This window comes from Heliangelus exortis, chromosome 2 (assembly GCF_036169615.1).
Source record: "Heliangelus exortis chromosome 2, bHelExo1.hap1, whole genome shotgun sequence".
Lineage (NCBI taxonomy): Eukaryota > Metazoa > Chordata > Aves > Apodiformes > Trochilidae > Heliangelus > Heliangelus exortis.
In genome coordinates, this window is record NC_092423.1 from 129,515,811 (window position 1) to 129,543,374 (window position 27,564).

A 27,564-nucleotide genomic window follows, 5' to 3' on the forward strand; every position below is an offset into this window, starting at 1 on the left:
AGAAGATATATAATTTCAGTCACTTTAGCCATGAGCTCAGGAAATTCCCAGTATAATGGAGGGACAAATCTTAATATCTTCAGAATATTTAGATTAGAATATATACATGTTTGGATACTTGTATATATTTGATACAATATACTACAAATAACAATTTGCAATAAAAACAGAAAATGGAACCACAAAGGAACAATACAAATTTTCTAGTCCAATTTTTACCAACTAAAACAGGAGACGAAGAGGAAGCCCAAATAATTTTTATTTCTTTCAGAAATGTTTCTGAAATATCTCAGTTAGTATTGCTTGTTTAGGATCACCAACTTTCATGCTGTCAGACTCCTGTTGTTTATGGGTCACCTCAGTAGGCTATAAATAATGTCAAAATAGCAAAATCTTCTTCCACACAGATAGACAGAGGGCTCCTGGGACCACCCACCCACATCCACACCCTTGTACTTGGAGGCACTGGAGCAGGACTGGCAGAACTGGAGCAGGACAGACACGAACAGTAATTTGCCCAGTAAGTTAAACCAGCTAAAGTATCCATATTAGCTAAAAGATGTGGTGAGGGAGAAGTTTAGAGGCTTGGAAACCTCTGACAAGTGAAAAAAAGATGTTCCTTGCAGGCTGTCTCCCAGCCCTCTTTGTCAGTATCCTTTAACATGGTGCAAACATCCTGGGTCTGCACCCAACCCCCTCTGCTCACATGGCTGGCATGGGCTGCCCATGGACAGCAGTTATGACATAAGTTATGACATCAAGTTAGCAAAATCAACCAGTTACAAAAACTTAGCAAAATTAGAAATCATGTTACCCTTATATGCCAAGAATAAGGCTAAAAACAGGGAGAGGGGGAGAGAGCTATGAAGGAAAGGTAACAGAAACGATTAGTTATGACTAATCAAGTTATGACATCAGAGCCACAACAGCTGCCAAACACCAACATCAGTACATGAGGCTTTCCAAAATGGTGCTTAAAATAAAAGGTTGGTTTATGTTACATCTCTGGAAGTGTTCAAGGACAGATGGGATGGGGCTTTGAAGAACCTGGTCTAGTGGAAAGTGTCCCTGCCACGCAGGAGGGTTAGAACAAGATGACCTTTAAGGTCCCTTCTAAGATCAACCATTCTATGATTCCTTAGGTTCATTCTACATCTGAGCTATGATTTGATAATGAACAAAAAGGTAGAAATGAACTAATATGGCTATAGAAGTTCTTGAAAAAATTCTATTGACTGCCTAATTTCCTTGCTTTTCCCCTTGGCTTTATTCCTCAAGTAGTGGGATAGTTGATTAATAATCCTTTACCTTTTATCAGCTTTCCACATTTTTATGAACTATTTTTCCCCTTCATTTTGCACTTAATTGATCCATTTTCTGCTGCAGAAAATGGCAGATCACCCACAGCATCAACAACACTGAAGGTAGAAACACACCAGTAGTCTCTTATACCAAAATGCAGTCCTATGCAGGTAAGGAAATTTCCTGAAGACTTCCTTGAAGCTCTGTACTCATTTCACTTCTGGCCAAATGCTACACAGTCTTGTGTATGCTTTCCCAGTCTTCAGGTTGAACTTTATTTATTTCTGCCAACTTTTAAGGCATTCAAAATTAGTTAAGTTATATGGATATCTCACTACGAGGGTGGTGAGAAACTGGAACAAGTCCCTCAGGGAAATTATGGGTATCCCATCCTTAGAAGTGTTGAAGGCCAGGTTGGATGGGGCTGTGAGCAAGCTGGTGTAGAGTGTAGAGTGTTGAAAAGAATAATTGTCTCACAACAGCTGCCCAGAGAAACGCGACATGATGCTTGGGTGAAGACTTCATTTAATAAGCCATCTGGACACTGTATTTGCAAGCCCCTCTGTCCTGGTTTGGGCCAGGATAAAGGTGATTTTCTGTCTTGTACTTTTGCTTTTAGCTCAGTCTCTTGTAAGTAGTTGCACTTGCTGAAATTAACAGCAAGTTTTCCTCACACAGTGTGTGTTTCTAGGACTGATAACACTTGATGTTTATAGTTACTGCTAGAGACTGGTGTGCAGAGCCAAGGACACTGCTCAGCTCTGAGGAAAACATAAAGAGGTCCCACCTGCATCCCTCCTTTGGGGAGGAACAGACAAGATAGATGCCAGAATTGACCAAACAGAGTATTCCATCCCATATACGTCATCCTCAGTATAAATTTGAGGGATCACGAGGGCCAAGCCAGATTTCCTGCTTCCAGCTTCCGGCTGCCTGCCCTTCCTGCCTTTCCTGCTTCCATTCCTTCACCCGGCATCCTGGAAGGATCCCGTCCGTTTGCCTGCCTGTGGTCCTGATCCGTGCCAGCCCTTATCTGTGTGTTCCTGCCTCCAGTTCCCAACTGCTGCCAACTCCAGGAGTCCAGCCTGGACTTTCCCAGAGCTGCCCTGCAGCCTCGGTGGTGACGTGAGAGCTACTGGGGGAAAGGGGGGAGGAATGTGGTATCCATTTTCTTGTATATTTGTATATATTTAGTAATTTTTCCTATTTATCATTACTGTTTCATTAAATTTGTGTAGTTTAGCTTCCAACCCATAAGTCTCTCTCCCTTATTCTCTCTCCTTCTTATCAGGGAGGAGAGAGAGATTAATAGAGAGCGTCTGTTACTCGGTTTAATCGCCGGGCCAGTGTTAAACCGTGACACCCTCACTTGGTAGCCACCCTGATAAGGAGGACACTCTCCTTGTTTGATAAGGAACAGTGTTCAGCAAGTGAACAAGAGCCCCTTCTTGTGAAAGTCCTGTGTAAGGCCACTGAACAGGGCACATGCTCACAAGTAAGGGTCACTGTTCGGTCATCCTGGTTAGGAGGGCCAAGTGACCTCCTGGACTCCCATACCACACTGACTCATTTCCAGAACACTCAAAAACTCAACACTGAGACTGCACAAGACTTGCTGAGACCCCCTGGAAAAGGTGGGGGCAGGGAGCATAAAAGATGCAGACTCAGGATGCTCCATACACACCCAAAATCCAAGGACCACAACTTGCTGAGATTGTCCCTGGATCCTAGGGTGGTGATATCTTTTCTGTTACCTTTCCTTCATAGCTCTCTCCCCCTCTCCCTGTTTTTAACCTTATTCTTGGCATATAAGGGTAACATAGTTTCTAATTTTGCTAAGTTTTTGTAACTGGTTGATTTGACAATTTTGCTAAGTTTTACTAGTTACAATTTGTTGCTTTGAGGGTATAGCCTGGTGTGTGTTTTTGACAAGCTTATAACCTTAATCAATTTTAATTGAAATTATTCTTTGTATGTAGGGGTGATTGTCATAACTCCTGAATACCTCACAGTTACAGAGGTTAAACTCATCGACTGGTTTGTCAAAAGAGATTGACTAAGACAGGGTTAACCCTGCACACAGGGAAGTTAGAAAAGGTTAATTTTACCCATACCCACCTGGTGGGACAGGCCCCTTATGACTCTGCCTGGAAGGGCCAGGTCTGAGAGGAGGTTTTGGGTCAGCCTCATCTAGGCTTCTCTCTGAGAGAAGGGGTACAGTCTGAATCTCCCTGGTTTGTCTACCTGGTGGGATGTGGTGAAGTGTCCCTGCCCATGCAGGGGGGTTAGAATGTTTCACTAGATTGCTGAAATATTGAATAAATGAGACTAAATTGAAATATTGAATAAATCAGCTCAGGCAGCTGACATTTCCAGCAGACAGGCAGTTATTGCTCCAGTATGCCCAAGTCCATTACTATTCACAATCTGCCTGTTACCTGCAAATGCCCTACTCTCTGCTCTCATCCCTTTGCACATCAGGCACCTCTTGTAATCCTCTCCAGCTCCTTTCAGTTCATGTCACCCATTTCCTTTCTGGCAAAGAGTGATTACTGCATGATGGCTTCCTCCCGTTTTTTATATTTTTTATTTCTGTAGGAAATAAATTATTCAGGGTGTCAACATACTTGAACTGGGACTGAGATGGAGGTAGCTATAATAAAATGCTAATAACTTCCAGGAAAATTACAGAGTTGTCCTGAGCTGCTATTTCTGCCAAGCAGCTGCCAGGAGTACTAAGTGTCTCCCCTACTCTTCTTCTAGTTTTCTGACTTCCACCAAAGCAGGGTATTGCTCTTCAATTCCAAACCTTCAGAAAACATTCCAGTGTTGATGAGATGTGTCATTCAAAAGTAGTGACACAGTGGACAAAGAAACATAGGAATGTTTTTCTGTTGAAACAAGGTCCCTTGATGCATACATAGGGTGTGCTTCAACATTACACTTATCTGTTGGCACATCCCTCTGTTGTGCCAATGCAAATCCAAAAGCCATCTATAAATAAGGTTGTTTCCATTTACACAGATTATTTCACTGAGCTGGCTTGCATTGCCATCCTCCAGAAAGTTTTACCACTAAAATTCACCACTCTCACAACTCTGGCAGAGAAACTGAAATGAACAACAGTTATGCAAAGGAACTTTTCAAGAACATTCACATAAATCACAGCAATCACAGAAAGTTAGGGGTTGGAAGGGACCTTGAAAGATCGAGTCCAACCCCCCTGCCAGAGCAGGGTCACCTACAGCAGGTCACACAGGAACACAGCCAGGTGGGTTTTGAGTGTCTCCAGGGAAGGAGACTCCACAACCTCCCTGGGCATCCTGTTCTAGTGCTCTTCACTCTCACAGTGAAAAAGTTTCTTCTCATATTATATGGAACCTGCTATGCTTAATCTTGTACCTATAATTATGCTAATAAATTGCTAATATGTTAGCACTAGAGGAATTGTAAGTCAGAGGCACATCCTTAATTAAAGACCACTGATGTTGTTAAAACTTTTCTGTTCTTCACTTGCCTGCTACCATTGCTCAGGTACAGGTGAACAGGCCACAGCTGCTGAAGAACAGTCAAAGATACACTCAAGTATGAGCAGTGGGACTGGTGACCTTCACTATAAGAGGAAAAGAAGCTCAAGCTGCTTCAGCTCTTTGTGAGGTGAATGCTGTTTTACGGGCTGTGATTCCTGATGGAAGATGGCCCAGCAAGTGAGGTGATGGTGTATGTAAAGCCAGGGTAGATCCATGATTAACTCAACATGTGTATGGCAGAGGCAGAGCAGACAGCTGACCGATCCACCAGCAGCTGGAGACTCCAGGCCTTGGCTGGTTCAGCTGGGTTTCCACACCCGGACTGCCACGGGAGGCAAACTCCAAGGACTCCAGGGAATCCAAGCACTCCCTCTTTGGGCCTCACTTCACATGAACTTACCCCACATGCCAAATATCACTTTATTTTCTGTTGTCAGCCGTGCAACTATTCTGTGCAGATTAAACATGCAGGATTTCAAGTTTCCAGGAGGAATATACAACATCTAATCAATGGGCATATCCCGGGCTTTTTAAAAAAAATTTAAATCAGAGGCCTTTGTGAGAGGTTATTCATTATCTACATCAAAGCCATGCCCACAGGCACTGCCTGCTGCACTTCACCCTGAAAAATGTGGACCCAGGCTCTTTTCCAGATCACCCGCATGCCAACCCAGGAGGAGTCCATCAAGTCAGACCTTCCCAGGGCATTTGCATGCTGCCAGGAACAACCCTAAAAGAGGCTCGGGGCTGGCAGGGGGTGGCTTTTCTCTGTGTTCAGCACACGGAGCTCTGGGCACACAGAAAATCAAAAGTGTTTCTGAGTGACTTTCTTCTCACGTTTGAAACAATGAAATTCAGAACTTAAGCAGAATTTCACTTAAAAGCAAATGAGACAATGTCCAGCTTGATTAAACACTGAAACAACCAACGGGCTTGCCACACTGAGACTTGACCCAAATGGTCACTCATCACTATGACAACGTGAATCAGAGCTTGGGGCTGGAGCTGGCCGTGGGCAGACACCCCTCAGCAACACCTCTCTGGGATGCGTGGCGCTCTGGGTGAAAGCTCCCCCGTCTTTGAGTGGGCTGCCCAGGGAAGTAGCGGGGTCACTATCCCCGCAGGTGCTTCAGGAACTGGAAGTGGCACTTGGTGCCATGGCCCAGCCGATGTGGCGGTGTTGCGTCACAGGCTGGACATGATGAGCTCAGAGGTCTTTTCCAGCCTCAGTAATTCCGATTCAGTGATTCTCGGGATCCTTCGCCTCCGGCACTCACATCCCTGCGCACCCCGTCCCTCCGCTGAGGAGGAGGCAGCAGACGCCGTTCCCGCCCCTCCCGCCCCTCTCCCTTCCCCATCACGGAGCGGCCCCGCCCCCTCCCGCCCCCCAGCGGCCGCACCCGCCCCGCCGACACCGCCGGCTCTCAGGACGACTTCCGGCGGTGCCTCGGTGCTGCAGCCAAATCCTTCCGGTCGAGGCGTCGTCGGAGGCTGGAAGGGAGCGCACGTACGCACCAGGGAACCCGGAAGTGGCCGTGCGGCGGAGCCGGAGCGGCGGGAGCTGCCTGAACCGGGAGCCGCTGCACCGGGAGCTGCCTGCACCGGGCTCCGCAGCCCGGCCGGCCCGGTGAGGGCGGCGGCTGGGCGGGGGGCACGGGCCCTCGGAGGTGTTTCGAGGGGCAGGTAACGGGGTGCTGGGGGAGGGGGGTGTGAGGGGTGTCCCGAAGGTCGGGGCGCGCCCGGCTTCGTGGGGGTTCCCGGCAGAGGCCGCGGCCCTGGCCGCGATGGGGGGAGGAGGGGAGGAAGGGTCTCCTCAGGGCGGGAAGAGGGCAGGGTGCTGGGAAGGCTGGGGCTGGGGGAGCGGTGGCAAGCGGTAATGTCACTGCAGCTCAGGTTAGGAAGGGTGTTGGTGTGGCTGGGGTGAAGGGTGGCAGGCGGGCAGGCAGCTGCTGCCCTGTGCACCCTGCTCAAGACAGCAGATCTGTGGGGTGTGACTAAGGTGGTGTTGCAGTATGGACTTCCTATCAAAAGTGACAGGGTTTCTGTGGCTTACATTTTATATGAAAGCATGCTCCTCTGTTTCTTGGTTTGTTTGGGTCAGCTTTTATTTTGACAGTGTGCAAATTATTTGTTCAAAAAAATTATGTGTGTAAGTAAGCTGGAAATTCCTAGATGTTTTCTTTCATCTTGGTGTATATTTTTTCTTTGTATGTAAGTAAATGTATCTCTACACAGAGACATATGTTAGAAAGCAGAATCTGAAATATCACTTTTCATCCATCCAACCAATGTGACTGTTGCTTTACTGAAAAGTAGGCTGACAGATCTATAAATAATCATAGAATCATAGAATTGGCTGGGTTGGAAGGGATCTCAGAGATCATCAAGTCCAACCCTTGATCCACTGCTGCTGCAGTTACCAGACCATGGCACTGAGTGCCACATCCAGTCTCTTTTTAAATATCTCCAGGGATGGAGAATCCACCACTTCCCGGGGCAGCCCATTCCAATGTCTGATCACCCTCTCCGTAAAGAAATTCTTTCTAATGTCTTATTCTCTTTTTTCCCAAAATATAGAAATCTTCCAGAATGCTGGAGTCCTATGTGACACCTATTTTGATGAGTTATGTGAATCGCTACATAAAGAACTTAAAGCCTTCAGATCTGCAGTTGTCACTCTGGGGAGGAGATGTTGTACTTAGTAAACTTGAGTTGAAGTTGGATGTCCTTGAACAGGTACGTCAGGCTTACAGGGGTTTCAGCCTTTGTTTTAAAAGAAGTGGCTAAATAATTTAAGTTGGTTTGCACAGATAAATGTTTCTTCATTTAACACTCACTGTTTTTCTTCTTATAGAAGTCATATTTCCCCCCTGCATTTAGTTATTCTTGCAGTAATTCCATGTCATTTGTTTAATAGTGAATGGTAATTCTTTACATATTCTGTAAATTATGAGGTGTGTAGGGAAGAGCTTTTTTGTGGACACTTCTTCTTTGAGTAACCATTATTTTACCATCTGAACGTTGACTAAATGGCTTTTGCAGTCGTATTTACTAGCTGCATATAGTAACTAATTCAAAATTTTACAAAGTACTGCAGGATGCCTGTTTAATTATGGATAACAAACACAGGTATGTGTTTTCTGTGTTGTTTTGTGACTCAGTTTCCATCATTCCATTTGCATCTAAACTTAAGAGTAATTGAGAGGCAGATTTCATCTGCTGGTTTATGTGGATTAGATCAGAGGCTTTACAAAACTTAGCCTTAAAAAGCTAATCTTGACCAAATGAAACACCTGATACAGAATTTGAAGTCTGCTGTCTACATGATCTGATTAAGGCTTAGTAGAAGGATCACTGCCTTCCTCCTTTAAAACTTAAGGAGTTGAGTGTGTGAAACAGATAAAGCTGTTTTCTGTTGGCATAGTGTAGTGAGTATTTGGCTCTTACTATTCTTTGGACCTTGCGTGGACCCACAGACTGTATTTTGGGTGTCTTTCTCTTTTTTTCCAGAAGAAATGCTATTTTATGTCTGCTGACCAAAAATCTGAGTATGTAGTATTCATATATCCCCAAGCCTTTGCAGCTAGCAGGGAGCTTACTTGAAAAGCTCTAAAAATTACCAACATCAGTTATTTTATTTGGGTTCTCTGCCTGGATGGATTCATAATATCCAAAGACAGACCTTAGTTGCTCTGCTCTTCTAACATCCTTTCTGTTATCTTCAGACTAGTTCCTTACTCCTAGTCTGGCATCAGTGCAGCCTTAATTTCATGCTTTGGATACAAATGCACATACCCTGGGTGTCTTTGTCTGGAGCCTTAAATATTTTCAGAGAATTCCATGTTTTGTGGAAGTATGCATGATTATTTGGGAGCATTAGCATAGATGCCAAACTACATGGATACAGATCTGTAAATTACCTGTAACAGAAAAGAGAAAAGCTCTATTTCCTATAACTTGTCACTGCTTTCTCTCCTTCCTCCTTACACTTCAGCTGATGTTGATGTTCCCACCTCATGGACTCTTATGGGCCATCAAACAGAATTCCAAAGAGCACATGAGAACAGAGCATAAATTGCCATCATGTCTTCTAGAAGAGCTTTCTTTATGTTTGGGTCCACGTTGGAACCAATATCTTTTGAAATTAGATGTAATAATGACATAAAAAATTTATCAAACCCAAAGGTAATGTTTCAATACCTGAAAATACATTATATCCTTTTACATATATTTATGGATGTTTCATGTGCTCTTATTAAACTAAGTTGAATCTTACTGTAGAAACTCTCAAGGTCTGTCTTTTCCCTGACCAATGCTTCCCCTTTCTTTTTTAATTTTTTTGGCAATATCAGCTCTTCAATGAAAGCTGAGTCCTAGTTTGTATTCATGTTTAGTCTTCTAGGTACAATGCAACTTTTGTACATAATGAAATCACTGAATAGCCAGTTAATTTTATACTAATTATCTGTTCTTGAAGACGAATTCCTTTTTTGATATTAGGTTTTTTCTGTCCTGAATGATTCAATAACTAGAAGACTAAGCATTCAGAAAAGTTTTCTCTCTAGGCATAGTAATTGTCCCATTGTTCAAAAAAATACCTCAACGAAGTATTTTGTAATTAAACTTCAATATTTAAATATTGTTTTATGGAAAAGCTTTTTAAGCACTTTGGCAACTTTTATGTGAAGTCACTATAGTAAAGAGCTAAGAGAACTCCCTGTGAACTTGGTAACCAGCTTGTGTGTGGAATTTCTGTTGATACAGTGGTACCAAAGAGACAGCTCAGAGGTCAGCTCTTTTTGAAGCTTGTGTATATTTCCATAACATTGTAGCTTACTGTGTTAGCAGTCCTGCAAACTCAGAAGGGGAATATGAAGTGGTCTTTGGAAGGCAAAAGAAAGCTGGGTCTAGAGACTGTAATTTTATTGTAGTGTAGATTTTTCATATCTGAACAAAAGATATCTGAAAAATACTAATGTACTTAATTATTTTTTAATTGAAGAAATTTAAGAAAATTTAAGAAAAATTTAAGAAAATGAGAGTAAAATACCCTTACTGTGTCTGTAGTGTGTGCTGCTGGGTTAGAGCTTTGAATGTGAAGTTACTTGAGTTAATACTGATGTAGAGGAAACCTATCACCCTGAAGTCTGGGAGTGTCTTGGGTCTGAGAGTAAGGGGAGATTTTGGAGCAAGAGGAATTATGATCTAGCCTGCACTTTTGCATGATGTCAATCAGTTATTTTGGTGTCAAGTGGTGTTTTGGTGCTTTGGTATTTGTTTTCAGACTGCAATTTTTTGGTAGAATTTATGGGACATACATGTACAATCTGAAATGTGAAGTCTAATCAGTTGGAAGTAGAAAAAGTTTATTAAGAATTTTGTGCAGTAGTAAATGAAAGGGCAAAGACTGCACAGGAAAGGAGGAGGAATAAGAATGCTTTGTTGTGTTGCATTATGAACGAGTTACTAAATTTGGCACACATTTGTATTTTCTGCTGAAATAGCACAACAAAGATTTCTCTGCATTGGTTTAGGAAAACTTGTTTGTGCAATTACAGTAATGTCAGACAACATTTATATTGAAATTCCCTTGAACAGTAAGAACTATGGCTTCTAAATATGCTGTGTATTTGTTTGTATCACCTCATTTGGAAAGAATTCCTGCTTCTGTTTCTGTTCTGTTTCTGTTTTACAGTTAACTAGGCAGAAATGGGAATGTGTTAAGTCCATCATAACTACAGTAAAAAAGAAAGTCTAGAATGGTTTTTGAAGTAAACTTGTAACTTTTGAAAAAAAATCAGGATCTAAATAGACATTGCAGTACTAGTGAGTGGCATAAAAATTAGGTATCTGAGCTTGGAAAGGGGATTAATTTCTATTACTGCTAATATTGGTAGCTTGCTGTCTTGATTAATGAAAGCAGTGTCTCCAAAGTTGTAATTTATTTTTAGATTGAGTTTTTTTGATTATTTATTTCTGTACTCTCCCACCACCCCCAAGTGGTGGGACATAATGTACCTTTTCATTTATTTTATGATCAGTGCAGCAACATCTGTACCTAAACTGCCCAGTGCTTGCTTTTCAGTGGCTTAACTGGAACTGTCTGGATTAAAATTTCATTTAATTAGTGTTGAAATTAGGCTAGATTTTTTTAGGAGAGGCTTTCAGCTAAAATCCTTCCGTGTATTAGCGTATGAAATGAAAAAAAAAAAACCCATTTTAAGAACAAATCAGCATTTCTCTTCAAACTGCTTTTATGAGAACATCTGTAACAGTCATCTTTTGGAATGGGGATTTGAGATTAGTTGTGACTCTGTGCAAGCATGGCAGAGGTAGGAGTCAAGAGTTACCTTTATGTGAGATGGACTTTTTTTTTTTTTTTGAACTTCATTAATTAAAGTTCATTAAACCCTAAAAATTAAATTGCAAAATGAAAACTACTTTGCAAAGGAACAGCAGTAATTTTGTGTATTTGTCTTTTCTGAAGACTTTGTCAGCAGTGAACATATTTCATCTACACTTAACTCCTAGATGCAAGGTGAACGTTTTCATAGTATCAGTAGAAAGGCAGAGGAGGTATCAGCTGCAGAATGGAGTGTTCCTTAAAACTGGTCCTTTTAGGAGCTGGTGCTAAGTATTTGTGTGTAAGAATCATCAACTCCTCTTTTGGGTGACTAATTAGAGCCTGTCTCAGGATGCTAACCTATTACTGTTGGAATAGTGGTTATTCAAACTCTAAACTTCTGCCATGATAACTACTTAGAAAAAAATTAGCATTTTGAGTGGCTTTCAAAACGTGTCACTAGGTTTAGAGTACAATTTCAAGGTGTTAGATAAACAATGATGTTAAACACCTTCAGAAATGTACTATATGTAGAATTTATATGTTGAGTACTAAATGGAAAATCCACTTGGCCTCATTTTATTTCTGTAGAACGTCTGTACAGCAGGGATAGGTCTAGGGTCAATCAGTGCAGGAAAACTTGATTTTTGTAACCACTTCTACATGTTTGAAATTACCTGGCAACTTGTCTGTTTGACCTCAGAATTATATGGACCTTCTGTAGTTAACTTCTCATTCAATGGTAGTACTGAGCTGAAGCATCTAAGTGCCTAATTTGAGCCAAGGTGCTTAAGCCCCAGGTTGTCCAGTTTTGCCAGGAAAGTTCTGAAGTTTTAAACCAAGGTTTATGCCCCTGACTTTATAAAGAAACATGGCAGTTAAAAACCTGGGTTGCTGGTTGGGCAGCAGGCTCAGTGTGAGTCTGAGCTGTGTGCCCTTGCAGCCTGGGGGGTAAACCCCATCCTGGAAACATCAACCACAGCATGACCAACCTGTCAAAAGAGGTGATTATCCTGCTGTATTCAGTGCTGGTGTGGCCTCACCCTGAACACTGCATGTGGTTCTTGGCCCCACAATTTAAGAATGGTGTGAAAATCCTTGAATGCCTCCTGAGGAGGGCAATAAAGCTGGTGAAAGGGCTGGAAGGAATGTCCTGTAAGGAGGGGCTTAGGATTCTATGGTTGTCTGGTTTGGAGACAGGGAATCTAAGGGGAGACCTCATTGCTCTCTACAGCTTCCTGAGGAGGGGATATAGAGAAGGGAGGTGGTGATCTCTTCTTCCTGGTATTCAGTGACAGAACATGTGGGAATGGTTCAAAGCTGTGCCAGGGGAGCTTCAAACTGGCCATTGCAAAGCACTTGCTCACTGAGGAGTTGGTCAGGCACAGGAAGAGGTTTTCTAGAGAGGTTGTTGATGCCTCTAGTCTGTCAGTGTTGAAGAGGCATTTGGACAGAGTCCTTACCAACATGTTTTAACTCTTAGTCAGCTCTGAATGGACTAGATGACTGTTGTAAATCCCTTCTGACTGAAAACACTCTATTGTGGTGGCCAGAACTATTGCCCAGCATCTAGGAGACTTAGATTAGCTTTGTCATTCTCAGTAGAGGCACACCTACAGTTACCAGCATTTATGATGAAATTGCAAACAGCAGGGTATAAGCAACTCCAAATGAAGACATATGTTATTTTTTCCCCATTAAAACTCAATAGCCAAAAATGTCAGGTTAGCAGATAAGAAAGGTAAGATGATAAATCATCCTTGAAGCCTCACCATTACAATACTTTATATTGAGAATGCTGACAAAATATCAAATATTAATTCTTCATTTTGCACTAAGATCTTATTTTTATTATTGTAAATCTTGATTTCTAATTCTGGGACCAGGTTTCTAGCCTGACTGTTCTATCTGATAAACATTAAGCTTGTGTTTTCTAGGAGATCCCCTGGAGCTAGGGAATTTTCAGCCCTATATATGCAAAGAATTTAGATAATGCTTGTTTCCTGCATGCAGCATCTGGCTCAGTGGGGTTGTCTTATAGATATGTGATAGACTGGGTGAAGTGCCAGGTGTTTGTTAGGAGATCTGGACTGAGATGCACCAGTTTTTAAAGGAGTATGGCATCCATTTTAGGCCTTGCTGAGGAGGAGTCTCGTTTTACCAATGAAGAATTTAATAATTTTGCATTTACTGAGCAGTTTGATGTGAATGGGGCAACAATGTGCCAAATTTGTTTCCTTCAGAGGAATATAGGTTGTAGGTCAATTTAATTATTTACTTTCACCTCGTTCATTTCTACTTGTCCCTTGCATAGTGACAGATTTTGCAGTAGCTTTATGTGAGAGAGGTGGTTTTAAACATTATTGTAATGGACATGATAATTCAAATGTTTCCTTTGAACAATCTAATTCTCATATAAACATGCAAGTGATTATAAAGCCAGTTGCCAAGCCCCATGGTGCACTGGTGGCTTTGGGAGGGAGAATAAATTTTGACTTCTGTTTTGTGTTGGAACCTTACTATTTTAAGTTACTAAAGCATCTTGGATTTTGATTTTTCAGCAGTTAATTCACCACTCTTTTTATTGCTATTTTTAGGAGCTGAAACTTCCATTTACCTTTTTAAGTGGGCATATTCATGAACTGAGGATTCATGTGCCATGGACAAAATTGGGATCAGAACCAGTTGTCATCACTATCAATACAATGGAATGCATCTTGAAATTAAAGGATGGAGCTCAGGTAAGAAATGTGATGAATGCTTTTCTAAAACTGAGAGGCTGATGAGAACGATAGCTTCTGTAGCTCAGTTTCTTTAAAGCCATCATAAGAATCAGATGCATGAGGTTGTGATCCCTATTAGCCACTGAGGTGCTTAAATGGTAATTCTCATCATGGCTAATATCTTCCTTGACCACAATTTTAATTCTTTATTAACTGCAACTGTCCTTGCAGATGTAAAAACACTTCTAGAATTTTCCTATGACTAGGCAAGAAATGGATTTCAAGAGCAATATAGCATCCTGCATGCTTCCAGCTTCTGCCTCCCAGGAAGCAGTGCTGGTTGCTTCAGACAGCTATGTACTACAGCACTGGGCATTTTTCAGAAGGTGTTTGTATTGGAGGGCTTTAAAGATTCTGGAGTGTAGTTCTCTCTTCCCTTTGAAAGTTACAGCACTTTTTTGAGCATACTTGGAAGACTTGTTACATGTGGGGGTCCCAAAGGTCTTTTGGTTACTTCTGTTAATTGGTTTGATAAGCACAGGCTCCTGACACAGTGAACCCAAAGTATAACATGGCTCAGTCTTCTTAACAGGTTGAACTCAGTTAACAAATTGCTTGGGTATGTTAGTGTTGAGGGTTTTTTTAAGTCAGTGTGGTGCTTTAGAGAGGTGTTGTGTGTTTTGGTTTTTTTTTTTGTTTTTCCCAAAGCCTAGTTCACAGTTTAGTTTCAATGTAGAATCTTGGTGTTATAGTAGGGATCATTCAGAAGAAAATTCTGGCTTGTGCAAAGCATTTGAGTGTTTGGTAGAATGTTTGCTGAGGTGTTAACATTTAACATCAATAATTAGATATCAGGTAGCTATGAGGCACCAAGAACATTGGAATACACTTCTCCATTATGTTTGATATTTCTTGCAATATTCTTTTACAGTTCAAGAGCTAAAAACCTTTTGTTGCTTGAGTAGAAATCTCTAGTTCTAGATATCTCTCACAAAGCACATGCTTGCATTCTGTAGTTAAACACATGTATGCACACCAACAGTGAAGTGCTAAGTACTTTTCCAATATTAAGGTAAGATTTCAGGATCAGATGTTCCTTGAGAAATGTGTTTTAGAAGCAGCAAATTACAACTAATTATAGAAGTTGCAGAAAAAGCTTTAACTCATGACTTTGTGCAACCCAGAACTCATACTTGATGTTGGACCTTGCAGATGGCTACTGCTGAAATGATCAGATTTCCTCCTTGCATGATATTTGAAACTTAGATTTTGTGGTGCATACAGCAAAAGGTCAAGTGTCATGAATGTAAAGCACTCCCAAAACAAGTATTTGTTACAGATGTTTAAATTCAGAGGCAATAAAGGATTTTTTGAAAATTGCAACTGACATTTGAGCAAATTATTCAGTGGTATGTACACTCAGGAGGGTAAAATTTGGGTCTGTGCCATAGAAGGATTATCTTCAACTAACAAGAATGTAAATGAAAACATTTTTGTGCTGTTTTCTGAAGATACGGTTTTAAAAAGTTGACAGCTTGAACTTTATTTCTTAAATTACTATTTGGAAATGTTTTAGAAAAAAGAAAATGTTTTGACAAAATCTTGTATTCTACCTTCCAGTGTGACAGTGTCAGTGAATAAAAAATGGGAATGAAATAGAATATTTCTGTGGAAGGAGGTAGAAAACTAGCTTTCAGTCAATTTAGCTCCAGCTGGAACTTTATTTCAGCAAAGAGCATAATTATCAAGAAAATTTAGTTCTCAAAAGTTTATTGGCTTGATTGAAGCCTGCATTTTGTTTCTCAGGTGAAACCTCTGATGAGCACATGCATAACTTTACCTGAGCAAAAAAAGAGTTTCTGTCCTTAGCTTAGTGTTCTGTGTTCTTTGGAACAAGACTGATTCAAAGAATGTTTATTTTGAAGATGTATGGGGATTAAAATAAATGGCATTGTTTGAAGCAGTTGTCCAGTGGACCTTGCAGATTTTTGTGAGCAAAAAACTCCCCTTGTATGTTTTTGATGCAGGTCAACCCCTTGGGAATGCTTTTGTACATCTGTGCTTTACTCTGATGCTTTGTCATTGTTAGTTCAGTCTCAGTGCTCAGTTGGTTTTCTGTTGTTTGTGCTATTGCACATCTTTTCTACTGAGATAAAAGTTTGGAGTAGAGACTAGTGGTTGAGCTTCTAGATTTATGGCAATAGTCTCCTTTTCTAAGTGGAAATGTTGGGTAAGTGGTAAATTCACCAAGTTAATATGCAAAATTCAGAGGGTATAGTAGTGTTTTTAGTGAATTTTGAAGTTGGAGCAGTTTGAAGGTCATTACTTTTCTCTTTTTTCCTATTTTAAGATTTCTTCTTCTAAAGGTGATAGTAACACTTCTAAACCAGATAAATAATAATAACCAGATAATAAATATCACTGCTTTATAAGGAAATCAAACTTAAGTGCATCAGGGACAGAACTTTGTAGAGATTAAAGTGGTGTTTTATTGAACGTGCTTTGTGTGTGCTCTTTTAGTTATGAACTTGGTAAATCCAGAAATGGAAGTAGAAAGTGGTTGTGAGGCATTTTGTGTTGCTTTTTGGTGTCCATCAGCTGAATGCAGCTGTGCCTATTTTTGCTCCTGAAAGTAATCTTCTGCAGCACTGAGTTTTAAGTGTGACTATTTATAATGTTAACAAAGTAATGAAGTGTGTTGGTCTGATTTGATCTGTGTTCTTACAAACTTAAATGTGATTCTGAAGTTTCCTGACTTGTATTTGTTAAGTTATTGCAATTGGCTCTTGTAAGACTATTCCTTCTGAATATTATGTACTGTTTTAGAGGGTGGTTAAAAATCCAGTAGTATATTCATTACTTGTCTCTAATATATTAATCTTGGGACTTTTATCTAGAATTGAAAATCCTTTGCTAAACTTCTGATGCTGTTTCTCCCCCTAGAGTTCTTTTACTTTTTTGTTCTGTTGAACTTTTTTTAAAGCTTGGTAGAAAAGAAAAAAAATATTTGTAAAGGTATTTGAAATTCTTTGCTAATTTCTTTTCCTGTCTTGATGACACTAGACCCCTGTGTCCAAACCAGTGGCTTTAAATTCAGTCTGTGCAAATTGGGAAGGACAAGCCTGTGTCTGTTTCCTTCACCTTCCTGACATTATAAGTAACCGCAAGACTAATCTTCATGTTCAGCTTTGAATTATGTGGCTTTTAGTCTTGGAACTGAAGCAACTGAGCAAATTCAAGGAGAAAAGTATTATCTGTGTTGCTGTTTCACTTTTGAGTCCTTGCCCTGTATCAGAACACAGTGCATCAGGAATATGCTGAAAGGTGAAAACATGGTGACAACTACCCCAAAGGGTAGTTTCTTATGGAATCAGGGAAGACTGTTACATACAGAGTCTTAGAGTGGCACAGGGAAATGAAGTAGTTGTTTGGATCAGCATACAGACAATTAAGCACTGTTGCTTTTATGAGGCATTACAAAGAAGGTTTTGAAGGCATAGAATAACTGTGGAAACAGTGGAGAGCAGCCCACAAGCATGACTGTCAGAATAGCAGACACATTCTTATCAGCCCATCAGCAGAGGCTGTCATCAAAGAATGCTGAAAGCAGAAACTGGTCTTGAGTGGGAAATGATTGAGATGGTAGATAGGGTGTGCAGAAAAGTTATGAAGGATTTTGAAATTGAAGGGTTTTGGTGACAGTGTAGCTAAGTAAGTGGTAAAGCTAGCTCTAGGTCCAAAGCAATGTTTGCTCTCTTCCCCTTCTCTCCTGGGTTATAGTGAGCAGTTCAGTTGTATGGGGTTGTATGGCTACACAGTGCTGTTTTTTCCTTTTGAGTGCATGTGTATGCTGTTCAGTGGCAACAAAAATATGGTAAGACTGGAAGTCAAAGCACTAACACTCTTCAGTGGCCCACGTTTCTGCCTTTCTGTTGATTGCATAAAAGCTCAAGGCCTGTATTCTGCAAATATTTTTGTTGCATGCTTACTCATTCTCATGGTGGTACCTGGTTTAGTAAATCTGATACTCAAGTTTTAATGTTTGTATGCAAAGTTCAGGGTGAAGATTATATTGAGAACTGCCCTACAGGAAGTAAACTGTCATCAGCTCGAGTTGAATCATAATCTCAGGTTAAAGAGAAATATGAAGTTCTGTCCCAATTCATGCTGCTTTTATTTGTGCCTTAACAGCTAAATGTAAAAAAAAAAAAAAAAAAAAAAAAAATTAGTATGTCTGTGTGTGTGCATATGAGTAAGAAGAACAGATTTTTGTACTACTTTGAATTAAACCAAATTCCTTTGTGCACATCAGACTTTAAACAGAGTTTTAATGTTTTCTAAAAGAAGGTTTGGCAAAGCCATTGGTTGGGCTTTATACAATTTTCTGTCAAAAACTCCAGTTTGAAGAGTTGTTACATTTTCTGAATGCTTTGATGTGAAAAGAAAAGGTTTAGGTAGTAGATTCTCTTTCAAAGATATTATCTTTCTAGGGCAGAAATACAGTGTCTCACAAATCTCTTGCAAAAATATATAGTGAACTCTTTTTTTTTTTTTTTTTTTTGATAGAAGAAACAGTAAAGGTAGGCTGAAATAACTGCTAGAAAAGGCCTTGCAGCAGCTGGTTTAGGCAATTGTCATCTTTGTATTTTCAGTGTTTCCAATGGAGTGGTCAAACAGGAGATACTGTGTAGTTTTGCTTAAATCTAGATTAATAGTCATACGTCCTAGCTGGGCAAAAGTACCCATGTGATCTACCTATTTTTCTCTACTAACCACTTACATATGAAAAGTTTTGAAAAGCAAGTTATCTGACATTTTAGGTTGCAATAATGCTGTTTGCAATGGAAGAAATTCCCTTTGCTGTGAATTTGTTTGAAGATGCCTGTGGGCACAATTTGAGCTGTAGAAACTTTGTTGCCTCAGTGGCCATTGTGCTGCCTCAGCTGGAATAGCTGGCTTGCCTATCTAAATAAATGCCTGTTACCATGTTGGTAATTTTAGACACTTTTCATGTGAATTTGTCAGTGTATCTGTTTTGGAAGCCCTTTTCAGGGCTACATAATGATTTCAAATATCTGAAACTGATTACTGTGAATAGGAATGAGTCCACTGGATTCCTTCTGTGCTTGTGCCAGGGCCATAGCAGAGCTCACAGTGTGGATGTGCTGCCCACAGACAAAGGGAGAGAGGCAAACCTGGCCTAATCCTAGTGCATTGTCTAGGTGAGTGAGTCTTGTTTTAGGAGTTTCTGCTGAAGAATAAGCCTCTGAATTCTTGTTTTCTGTTCTGTGCAATACTGTGTGTCATCTTCATCGGCTCCTGAATGCCCACAGGGACCAAGGTATGATTAAGTGTCCCAATATCTTGAATACATGCAACTCTCTTTCTGTGAGAAGGATTTGACTAAGAGAATATTTTTCTGAGCTGCCAAAGAATAGATAACCAAACAACACAGGGAATGTATCAGTTCCCACTGCAGCTGAACTTCCTGGTGGTTGTAACTTTTCTCTAGTTTATTATTAAGACAGTTCATGTGTGCATGAAAGATGTAACTTTTCTCTATTTTTTTATTAGGACAGTTCATGTGTGCATGAAAGATGTTAACAAAATATGCTTTCCTTTCTGTCTGCCACCTTGTCTTCTGAACACTCTCCAACTGCAGATTGAATGCTTAGCATTTGTTGTTATCAAACAGGGCATGGGTAAGAATTGTTTCATCCCATTTCTCTGTGCCTCTTCCTTATTCCTCTTTTATTCTTGCTCCTGTAACATTCTCTAAACTTGATTCTAGTATTTGACTATAAATTGTCCCTGGCAAGTTATGCTCTATTAAAAAAAAAAAAAAAATCAAATTATATGTGCTGACAGACAGAAAAACCACTTGACCCCCAGTTACACATTTCTCTTCACTCATGCACATGAAAATTATGCATATATAAACCTATGCCAAAGTACATAGTTAACAAAGTCTGTATTATTTAGAGTAACCACAAGCAAGTGATTGTCTTGTCTGCATGCATAATTGTTTGTTTTCACCTCCATATAAGTTTTGTCCTGCAGTACAATTTCACTTTACTGAGCTGCCCCTTACCCATTTCTTTGACATTGAACATCCATACATATCCCACTTTTGTTGTTATTCCCACTTTGCCTAAGTAGTTAAAAAGTTGACAGTTCAGTAGTGTGTTGCCTGTGTGGAGGGGCATGTTTTGGCCTCAGATGCTGCTGCTTTCACTCATTTAGAACTAATTCACTATTTCCTACTTTTTGCTTTAGATTCCCATGCTTGGGGCATCGTGATGTTGCTAAACAAGTGAGGAAGCAGGAGACCTGCATACCTCTTGTGCTTCTTTGGTGTAGAAAACTGTTTCTTTTTTATTTATGTGTGTGCACATCTATGTGTGTGCATATCTATCTGTGCATTTGAAAGGCAGCTTCCTGTCTGACTGGTTTTCATTTTATTGTTGCTTGATGATAAAGAGGAGCAGGAAGGAATACACAGTGCATAGGTTAACAATTATTTTGCAGTCATAATTTCACTGTTCTTCCACATTTCAGTCAAAGCAGTGATGGCAGTGAAGAGCTGTTTTCTGACTATTTTGTGGATTGGTGCTATGATGTATGCCTAACTGAAAAAAAGTTAAGGTATATTTAACTTCTTTCCTTCCTTCCCCCCAGTGAACCAAAACTATTTTTTTTCTGGAGTTCTTCCATGGACTGTCTTCACATGTTCTATAATTGCTAGAAAACTGCAGACCCCAGACTGAGTATTTACACTACATAGAACAGCTGTGTTCTAGAAAGTTTTTGTTAAGATTTTGAGTGTTACAGTTGTTTATGGATCAAATGGGCTGAATTTGTTGTGTGGAGAGGGAAGAGGAAGATGACCAAAGGATTCTTAAGCTGCAAAATGAACTTGGAAATAAATGTCAGGTTGAGCTCTTGGCAAAGCACCAGTTAGAATGTGTATTGTTCAAATGTAAGCAATAGCTTTGCTCTGTACCAGCTAGGGTAGTGTCGAGTCCTTGGCTTTTTTTTTTGTTTTTTTTTTCCCTTCTTTTTTCTTGTTGAAGTAGCTGTGCTGCTTGGGAACTGAAGGAACTTGAAGAACTGAACATGTAGTAAGCTAACATCTTCGCAAAGAAATGGATGGTATAATAAGTTAAATATTACAGCTAGTGCAGTGATGACCAGGGTAGCTTTTGTTTTAGAACTTCAGAGTTCATTGTGGGCCTTAAAGGTATGTTGTGGGTCTTAAAGTTGTGTTGAATTTGAATATGAATATACTAGAATTTCTTGTAGTGTTACTTAATACAGTATGTTTCTAAAAAAACAAAAAAGTCAAGAGATTAGTAGATGGAAAAAACTATATTTGCATATACTTATATTTCAGATGAGATTGCCTATGTTTAAATTTAAATGTTTTGCTGTCTCTGGAGTATGTATGAGTAGGAAAAGTTTGTGTGTGACTTTTCTAAAATTGGCTTCAAGTGGCAATATCAGAGAAAGCTTCATCAAACTTACTGGTGCCTCCAGAAGGTGACAGGGCTGTTGGTTGTTCAGGTCTTCTGGAAGTTCACTCTTGGGATAAATTTCATCCATTAAGGACCCAAGCTGCGGGATTGTCCTGGGCTGGTACCTAACCAAACTGGTCTGTGTTAGCCAGACAGCAGACCCATTTCTCTCTGCCAGAGTCTTTTTCCATCCTTATGGTGTGACTAAGGTGCTTGGAGAGCAGAAGCTGGCTTGTTATGGCACTAATGTAACCCAATTTCAAATTTAAAGCCAAGTTGCACTGGCTGCTGTGCAGCTCAGAGTTCAGCCCTGCACCTGCTGCTTGCAGAACAAGGTTGTCACAGCATAGTAGTCTTCACTGTTCATGGTGATTCACCAGCTGGTAGAAATTGTTTGATTTCTTTTGCTTTGGTTAATTTGGTGAAGTAATAATTGCTGGTGTTGTCATGGTATGTATCTTTAAATTCTGGAAAGGAGCCTGTTTGTTCAGAAACAGGGACTAAGAGTGATTGTGGCAATGCTGTTGATACAGAACCACATTTCAGAGCAGACCTTAGTGTTCTTTTCAAGTTTATAGGGGGGAAAGCCCCAGTATTAGCCTTCAATATACTTCATAAATTAAGGTAGAAAGCAACAAAAGTATTTATTTTAATTATTCAGGAGGGCAAGTAGATGTGAGATGTTGGTGGTTTTTTGAGGTTGTGTGATTTTTTGGGGGGGCTGTGGGTGATTTTTTTGGGGGGTGGGGGCATTTTTTGGGGGGATGGGGGGGGTCTCTTTTTCAAGACAGATGTTTTTTGGGGGGTTGTGGTGTTTTTTTAGGGGTGTTGGGGTGCTTTTTTGGGAGAGTTTTGGTGGTTTTTTGGGGCTCAATAATGTTTTTCTGATGCTGTGTGATTTTTTGGTATCAGATACTACAATTTCGCCAATTTGAATTTTAGAAAATAGGTTTGTTAAGGCAAATGCAAATATTAATGTGTAAGTGGTGTATTCCTTTTTATAATGTACAGAGAAACAGTTGTGCTAATGTAGATACAGGTGTATGAAGTGGAAAGATTAAGAATAATCCTTGTACCTTTACTGATTTTACTGAGCTTTTTTTTCTGACCTACTTACAGCAAGGAAATACAATGCCAATAGTCAGTGTCTTTGTTCCAAGGTATAGGGTAAAAGGATTTATATATCATCTTTGGCATAATTCCTACAAGTCTAGGATTGGATTCTGATTCAGCTTTCCCTGGCGCAGGTCTGGAATACCTCAGTTGATTTATTTTGGAGTAATTCCAGATTTGTCCAAGTCCAGCTGACAGCAAAATCAGGACCCTACAATCCAGCTTTGTTTCAAGTAGTCAGGTGAAGAGTTTGAATTGGTATGGTTTAATGGGGAATGAGGTGAGGTAATGTATTTAAAAATATTTCCTTGGAGAGGAAGTAGTTTTTCCTCGTTTGTTGATAGATTAAAGCACAGTTAAATTTGTTGGAATGTATTTTAGCTCCTCATTATAGCAAAACCTACTATTTCAGAATGGATGTAATTACAGATTTTTGTAGTGGAAAAAACCTGTAATTTATCCACCTTTGGTAAAAGAATCTTAAAATGGTAAAAGACAAAATACTCTTAATTCTTTCAAGTACTCAAAATGTACTCTGACATTATAGCTTGTGCCTTTTGGAAAGAGTGGTATTGTCTCTGATTCAATTATCATTTATTAGATACAGTTATTGAACTCAAGTAGAAATGTTCCCTTTTTTTACATATTATTTGTTAGTTACCTTACAATGCCTGCACTAAAGGAGCAGCTATTGCAAAACAATTTTGATGCACAACTCAGGTAGATTGTGGGGTTTTTTTTGAACACCTATGAGCAATAAAACTCTCTCCCAGTGAGCTGCATTTATTTCAGAAGAATGGGGAAATGTTCAGTTCACTTTGTTTTCAAAGGAAAAATCACTGTCTTACCTTTTTGTAGACTGTAGAACCCCAGGGAAACTGTACTGTGCTGTTGGCAGGATCCTGAACCATGTAGTTGTCTCAGTCATCTTAGTTTAACTCCAACTATTAAATATTTACAGTTATAGTTAATGTTTATTTATTTCTTTGCCTCTGGAGAAAATGGAATAAAGAAATACAATTTTTTTTTTCCCTTTCACTTTTCCTTCCCTCCTGTCTTTGGCATCTTTGTGCAGTGGTTCTGCCTCTGAACTATGAAAGAAACTGCTAAGAAAATCTGTGACCTGAGGCTATCACCTTGGCTTGCTGAGATTCCTTGTTTGGTTTCCTTTACCCAGGCATGTGTCAGCTTTGGACTAGTTGGAGTTCAGTGGACTGTCAAAACACAAATGTCTAAAAAGAACATAATGCTGTAAGGTATTGTTCCTCATTTTCAGTACAATGGAGGATGAAGAACAAAACTGTTTTACCCTTTATTTTATTATGTGCATGAATCATTCTTATGGAAGACTGTTATGTAGAGGGCTCTATTGATTGGAGTTTACAAGTATTTTCATCTGAAAGCTTAAAATGTATTTTGGTTTTATTAGATAGCAAGGCACCTTTCTATTCTGTCAGACTAATGCCATTTGTCTGTCAGCATTGTTCAGCATTTCAGGTTAGTGTTGTATTATTTGAAATGAATTAACAGCTGCTGCAGGAATAGTAATGTGTAATTACTTAGAATTAGGTGCAAAGCTCAGTAGTCCTGATATTTCAGAATTGTGTTGATCACTAGGGAAGACTTTTCAGAGAACCACAGTGGTTTTCCATGCAGTTCTATGAGCTGAGTGGTCTCCTGGTCAATGCTGATCCACACTCTGCTGTGTGGAGCTGCTGTGTTCAGTCCTTTGGGTGGGCAGGCTGCTCTTAGGTTTGTTTTTTGTATTCCCGGTGGCAGAAGGGTGTAATATTTTATGGCTTCTGGGACACTTTCTGTAGCTGACTGTCATCTGGACTGTGTTGTGTATGTGTGCAGTTCTTCTACCTTCTGGAAGCCTCTGCCTTCCTGCATCTCTGCTGGATTCCAGGTGTTTAAGCTTTCTGTTCTGTGTTTTTTCCCCAGCAAGGGCCTAATGAAGGCCTGAGTAAAAGGATGGATAAGAGTATGTTGCTGACTCCATACAATTTATTCAGCCTTTTCCTGACTGTCCTCTTTCTCATATGTTCCTCAGATGTGGCTAGTGACAGGGTTGTAGGATAAATGGATTGTTCTGACAGTGTAAAGTAGCCATCTCTCCTGAAAGCTCTTCAACCCCTTTTCCCAGCATGCATTTAAATACAGCCTTATTAGATGATGGAGGAGAGGCTACAAGCCTCCCAGATAAAATGGTTGTGGGGAGGAGGCTGTCTGCTCCAGTGCAATCATCTGGTGTGCAGCTGAGACTCTTAGGACAGGAGGCCAAAGGGAATGAGCTAGATGAATTGTCCTGCCATACTGCATATTGCCATAGGTTGTTCATCCTAGATACTTGCTTATGATGATGAAGAACATGGAGATTTTACAGTAAATCTTTGAAAAATACTTCACTGGAGCTTAAGCAGATTTTTCTCATACTGTTAAGTCTGCAATTTTTTTTTTTTACCAACCTTCCACAAGAAGGGAGCATCTGGTGGACAGAATAGATCAGAGTCCTGAGTGCATATGCTAGTGGTTTCATTGTCATCAACAGACATTACATTATTGTTGATTTATTTTGTGCATCAAATAAAACTTCATTTCCTGCGTTGTAAAGGATGTTCTACTTTTCTTGACTTGTAAAAAAAATGAACTATGGTTCTATCTGTATAAAAATTGAAAGCAATTGGGTGTCATGGAATTATTGGTGGACATCTCTTTTATCTCTTTATGCATATACAACAGTTCTTTTTACCTGAATTCCTCTAGCTGATGATGCTGAATCTGCAGTTATCTTTTCCTCCTCAGAACTATTATTTGAAAATCAAATGCTGTCATGTTCTCTTCACTTATTACACATCAAAGAATATGTCATTTATAAATGTGGCTTATAACACTGTAGTTTGTTATCCATATACTGTTTAAGGACTTCTGTATTTAGTAAAGCCAACTGTGCATATAGTTCTTGGAAAAGCTGAAATTCAGTTCTGTTGGTGTGCATGTAGCCCAAATTAGCTTGAAAAGAAGAGCACACGGTAGCTGCTCAGTCACTTTACTCCTGGCATTTTGGTGAAGAAATTATGTTTTCACCAAAATGCCAGGAGTAAAGTCATTGAGCAGCCACAGTGTGCTCTTTTCTGTAAAGTTTTGTTTTCTTTATCGTGAAATTCCAATGGTTTTAGGCTATTTTGTCTCTTGCCTTGGGGGGGGAGGAAGAAAAAGAATACTTATTTGGAAGAAGTATTTTCTTTTTTGTCAAAGAAGACCCTCGGATTTTTGGGACTATTCTGTATTGAATTGTATTTAATTAAATTGCTGTTCTCTTGTGTGGGACTTGTAGCTTGGATATCTGGATCTCAATTCTGCACTGTTTTTCTGGCTGTTTCCTCAGGATTATTGCTCTCTTTCACTAAAATGCTTAGTAAGGTAGAATGAGCTACAGGGCATTACCACAGAGATGTTCTTTGAGGGAGAGAACTGGATGCACCTAGAGCTAGTGTGTCTCAAACCCATGTTTCACTTTAGGTGGATGGTTTTATGCATGTGAAAATAGAATGTTTCAATGAGACAAAATAAAGTTGTGTTTCTTCCAGGAATGTTGGAAAACTTGCTTTGAAACAGAAATGCCAAAGTACAGTTTTTCAGAAATCTGAAAGTAGACTTCGGTGCTTCCAATTAAATGATTATTTTCCCCAGGAATTTTCATCTTCTCTAATACTAAAAGCAAGTACCAGGAGGCTGGCTGCATTGAATTGGCCAGTGAGGAACCAACCTGTGAGGAACAGACTTGAATCAGAATTGCCAGCTGATGAACATTCATCTTCCCTCTGACTGTTCTGGCTGTTGGCTAGAGGTTGATGATTCTGGCCCACAAATTCTTAATTTGGCATGGAATTATTCTGACTCTTGCTTGAGGGCAAAGTGCTGTTAATTTGAATCTAATGCTTCATGTCTTTATCCATTGTTAAACCAATATGATGATTATATGAAGATCCTATTTAGTCCTTGGCACCAGTGGGACTTGTGCAAGTCCTGCATGTGTTGCTTGGTTGTAGAAGATGGGTGTCAGCTAAGAAGTAATTTTTAATGCTCTGGTGACACTGGTCTTTTGTGTTTTCTGGTTTAGGCTTCTGAGCTCTCTGAGAGCAATCTCATGTGCTGCTTTATCGTGTTTTGTGAAAACGAGCTGGGAGGCAGTTTGCTAGTTCCAGAACAAATGTGGGATAATGCCACAAAGAGAGAGAAGGCTGTGGGGATTGCTGCTGGCAGACTTGGAGATCCCATGATCGTGAGATACCACTGTGATAAAAACATGAAGGAAGTGTGGTTCTGGTGGAACTGAGCTTTTTATGGGTGGTGATGCCCTTTGTTAATCTTCTTCCTGCCTTGCTCTTGAGGGCAGTCAGAGAGCAGCACCAAATGTGTTCCTTTTCCCCCACTACTTTGTGCCTCATCTCAAAAATGATCTTAATTCCTAAGTTATCTTTTTTTCTGTCTGGTGTTTTTGACTTATGCTCATTTTTTGATGCCTTGCCTGTGTGTTTTGCCCATTGAAAATATTTTATATTATATGAATATGCTTGGATAGCTTAATGCAGTTCAAATTCTTAGTAATGATTAAACATGTGTCTTTAACATGTAGCATTTTTGTATTTTATACTGTTTATTTCATTTGCAGAAACAGGTTTCTTAGATCTCTGCAAAAGACTTGTGTATAATAATGTTGTGTAGACAGACAGCAAGGACTTAAGTAGAGTGTTCTACTATTTTCCCTGTCTCTAAGGAGACATAGAGCTTTCAAAAGCAATTTGTAAAAGTAACCTTCTGAACACATCCAGTTCATAATAGCATAGAAGCTTCCTATATAAGTGACAGGTTTTTTTCATCACTGATCACTGTTGCAATGAATTTAAATGTGATAGGATCCCATCATCTGTGCTGGCTTGATACAGCTTCTTGTACAAGTGCTTCATAGACTTTGTCTAGTTTAAATTTATATAATTAGAAAAAAAATAGATTTGGTTTCCTTTACAATAGCTCTA

At 39.8% G+C, this 27,564-nt stretch overlaps 1 protein-coding gene across 4 annotated transcripts in view; it reads left to right on the plus strand.

The window, feature by feature from the left end:
- Window positions 1-6,280: 6,280 nt before the first annotated feature.
- Window positions 6,281-27,564, plus strand: part of VPS13B (vacuolar protein sorting 13 homolog B) — a 425,857-nt gene continuing 404,573 nt past the window's right edge. For 3 of the 4 annotated variants that reach the window (XM_071738035.1, XM_071738039.1, XM_071738037.1), the window contains exons 1-3: window positions 6,281-6,515; window positions 7,410-7,568; window positions 13,773-13,916. In XM_071738035.1, the coding sequence (XP_071594136.1) occupies window positions 7,422-7,568; window positions 13,773-13,916 (291 nt within the window). In that variant the 5' untranslated portion in view covers window positions 6,281-6,515; window positions 7,410-7,421. The remainder of the gene's footprint in view (window positions 6,516-7,409; window positions 7,569-13,772; window positions 13,917-27,564) is intronic. The other variant, XM_071738036.1, reaches the window with a different exon arrangement.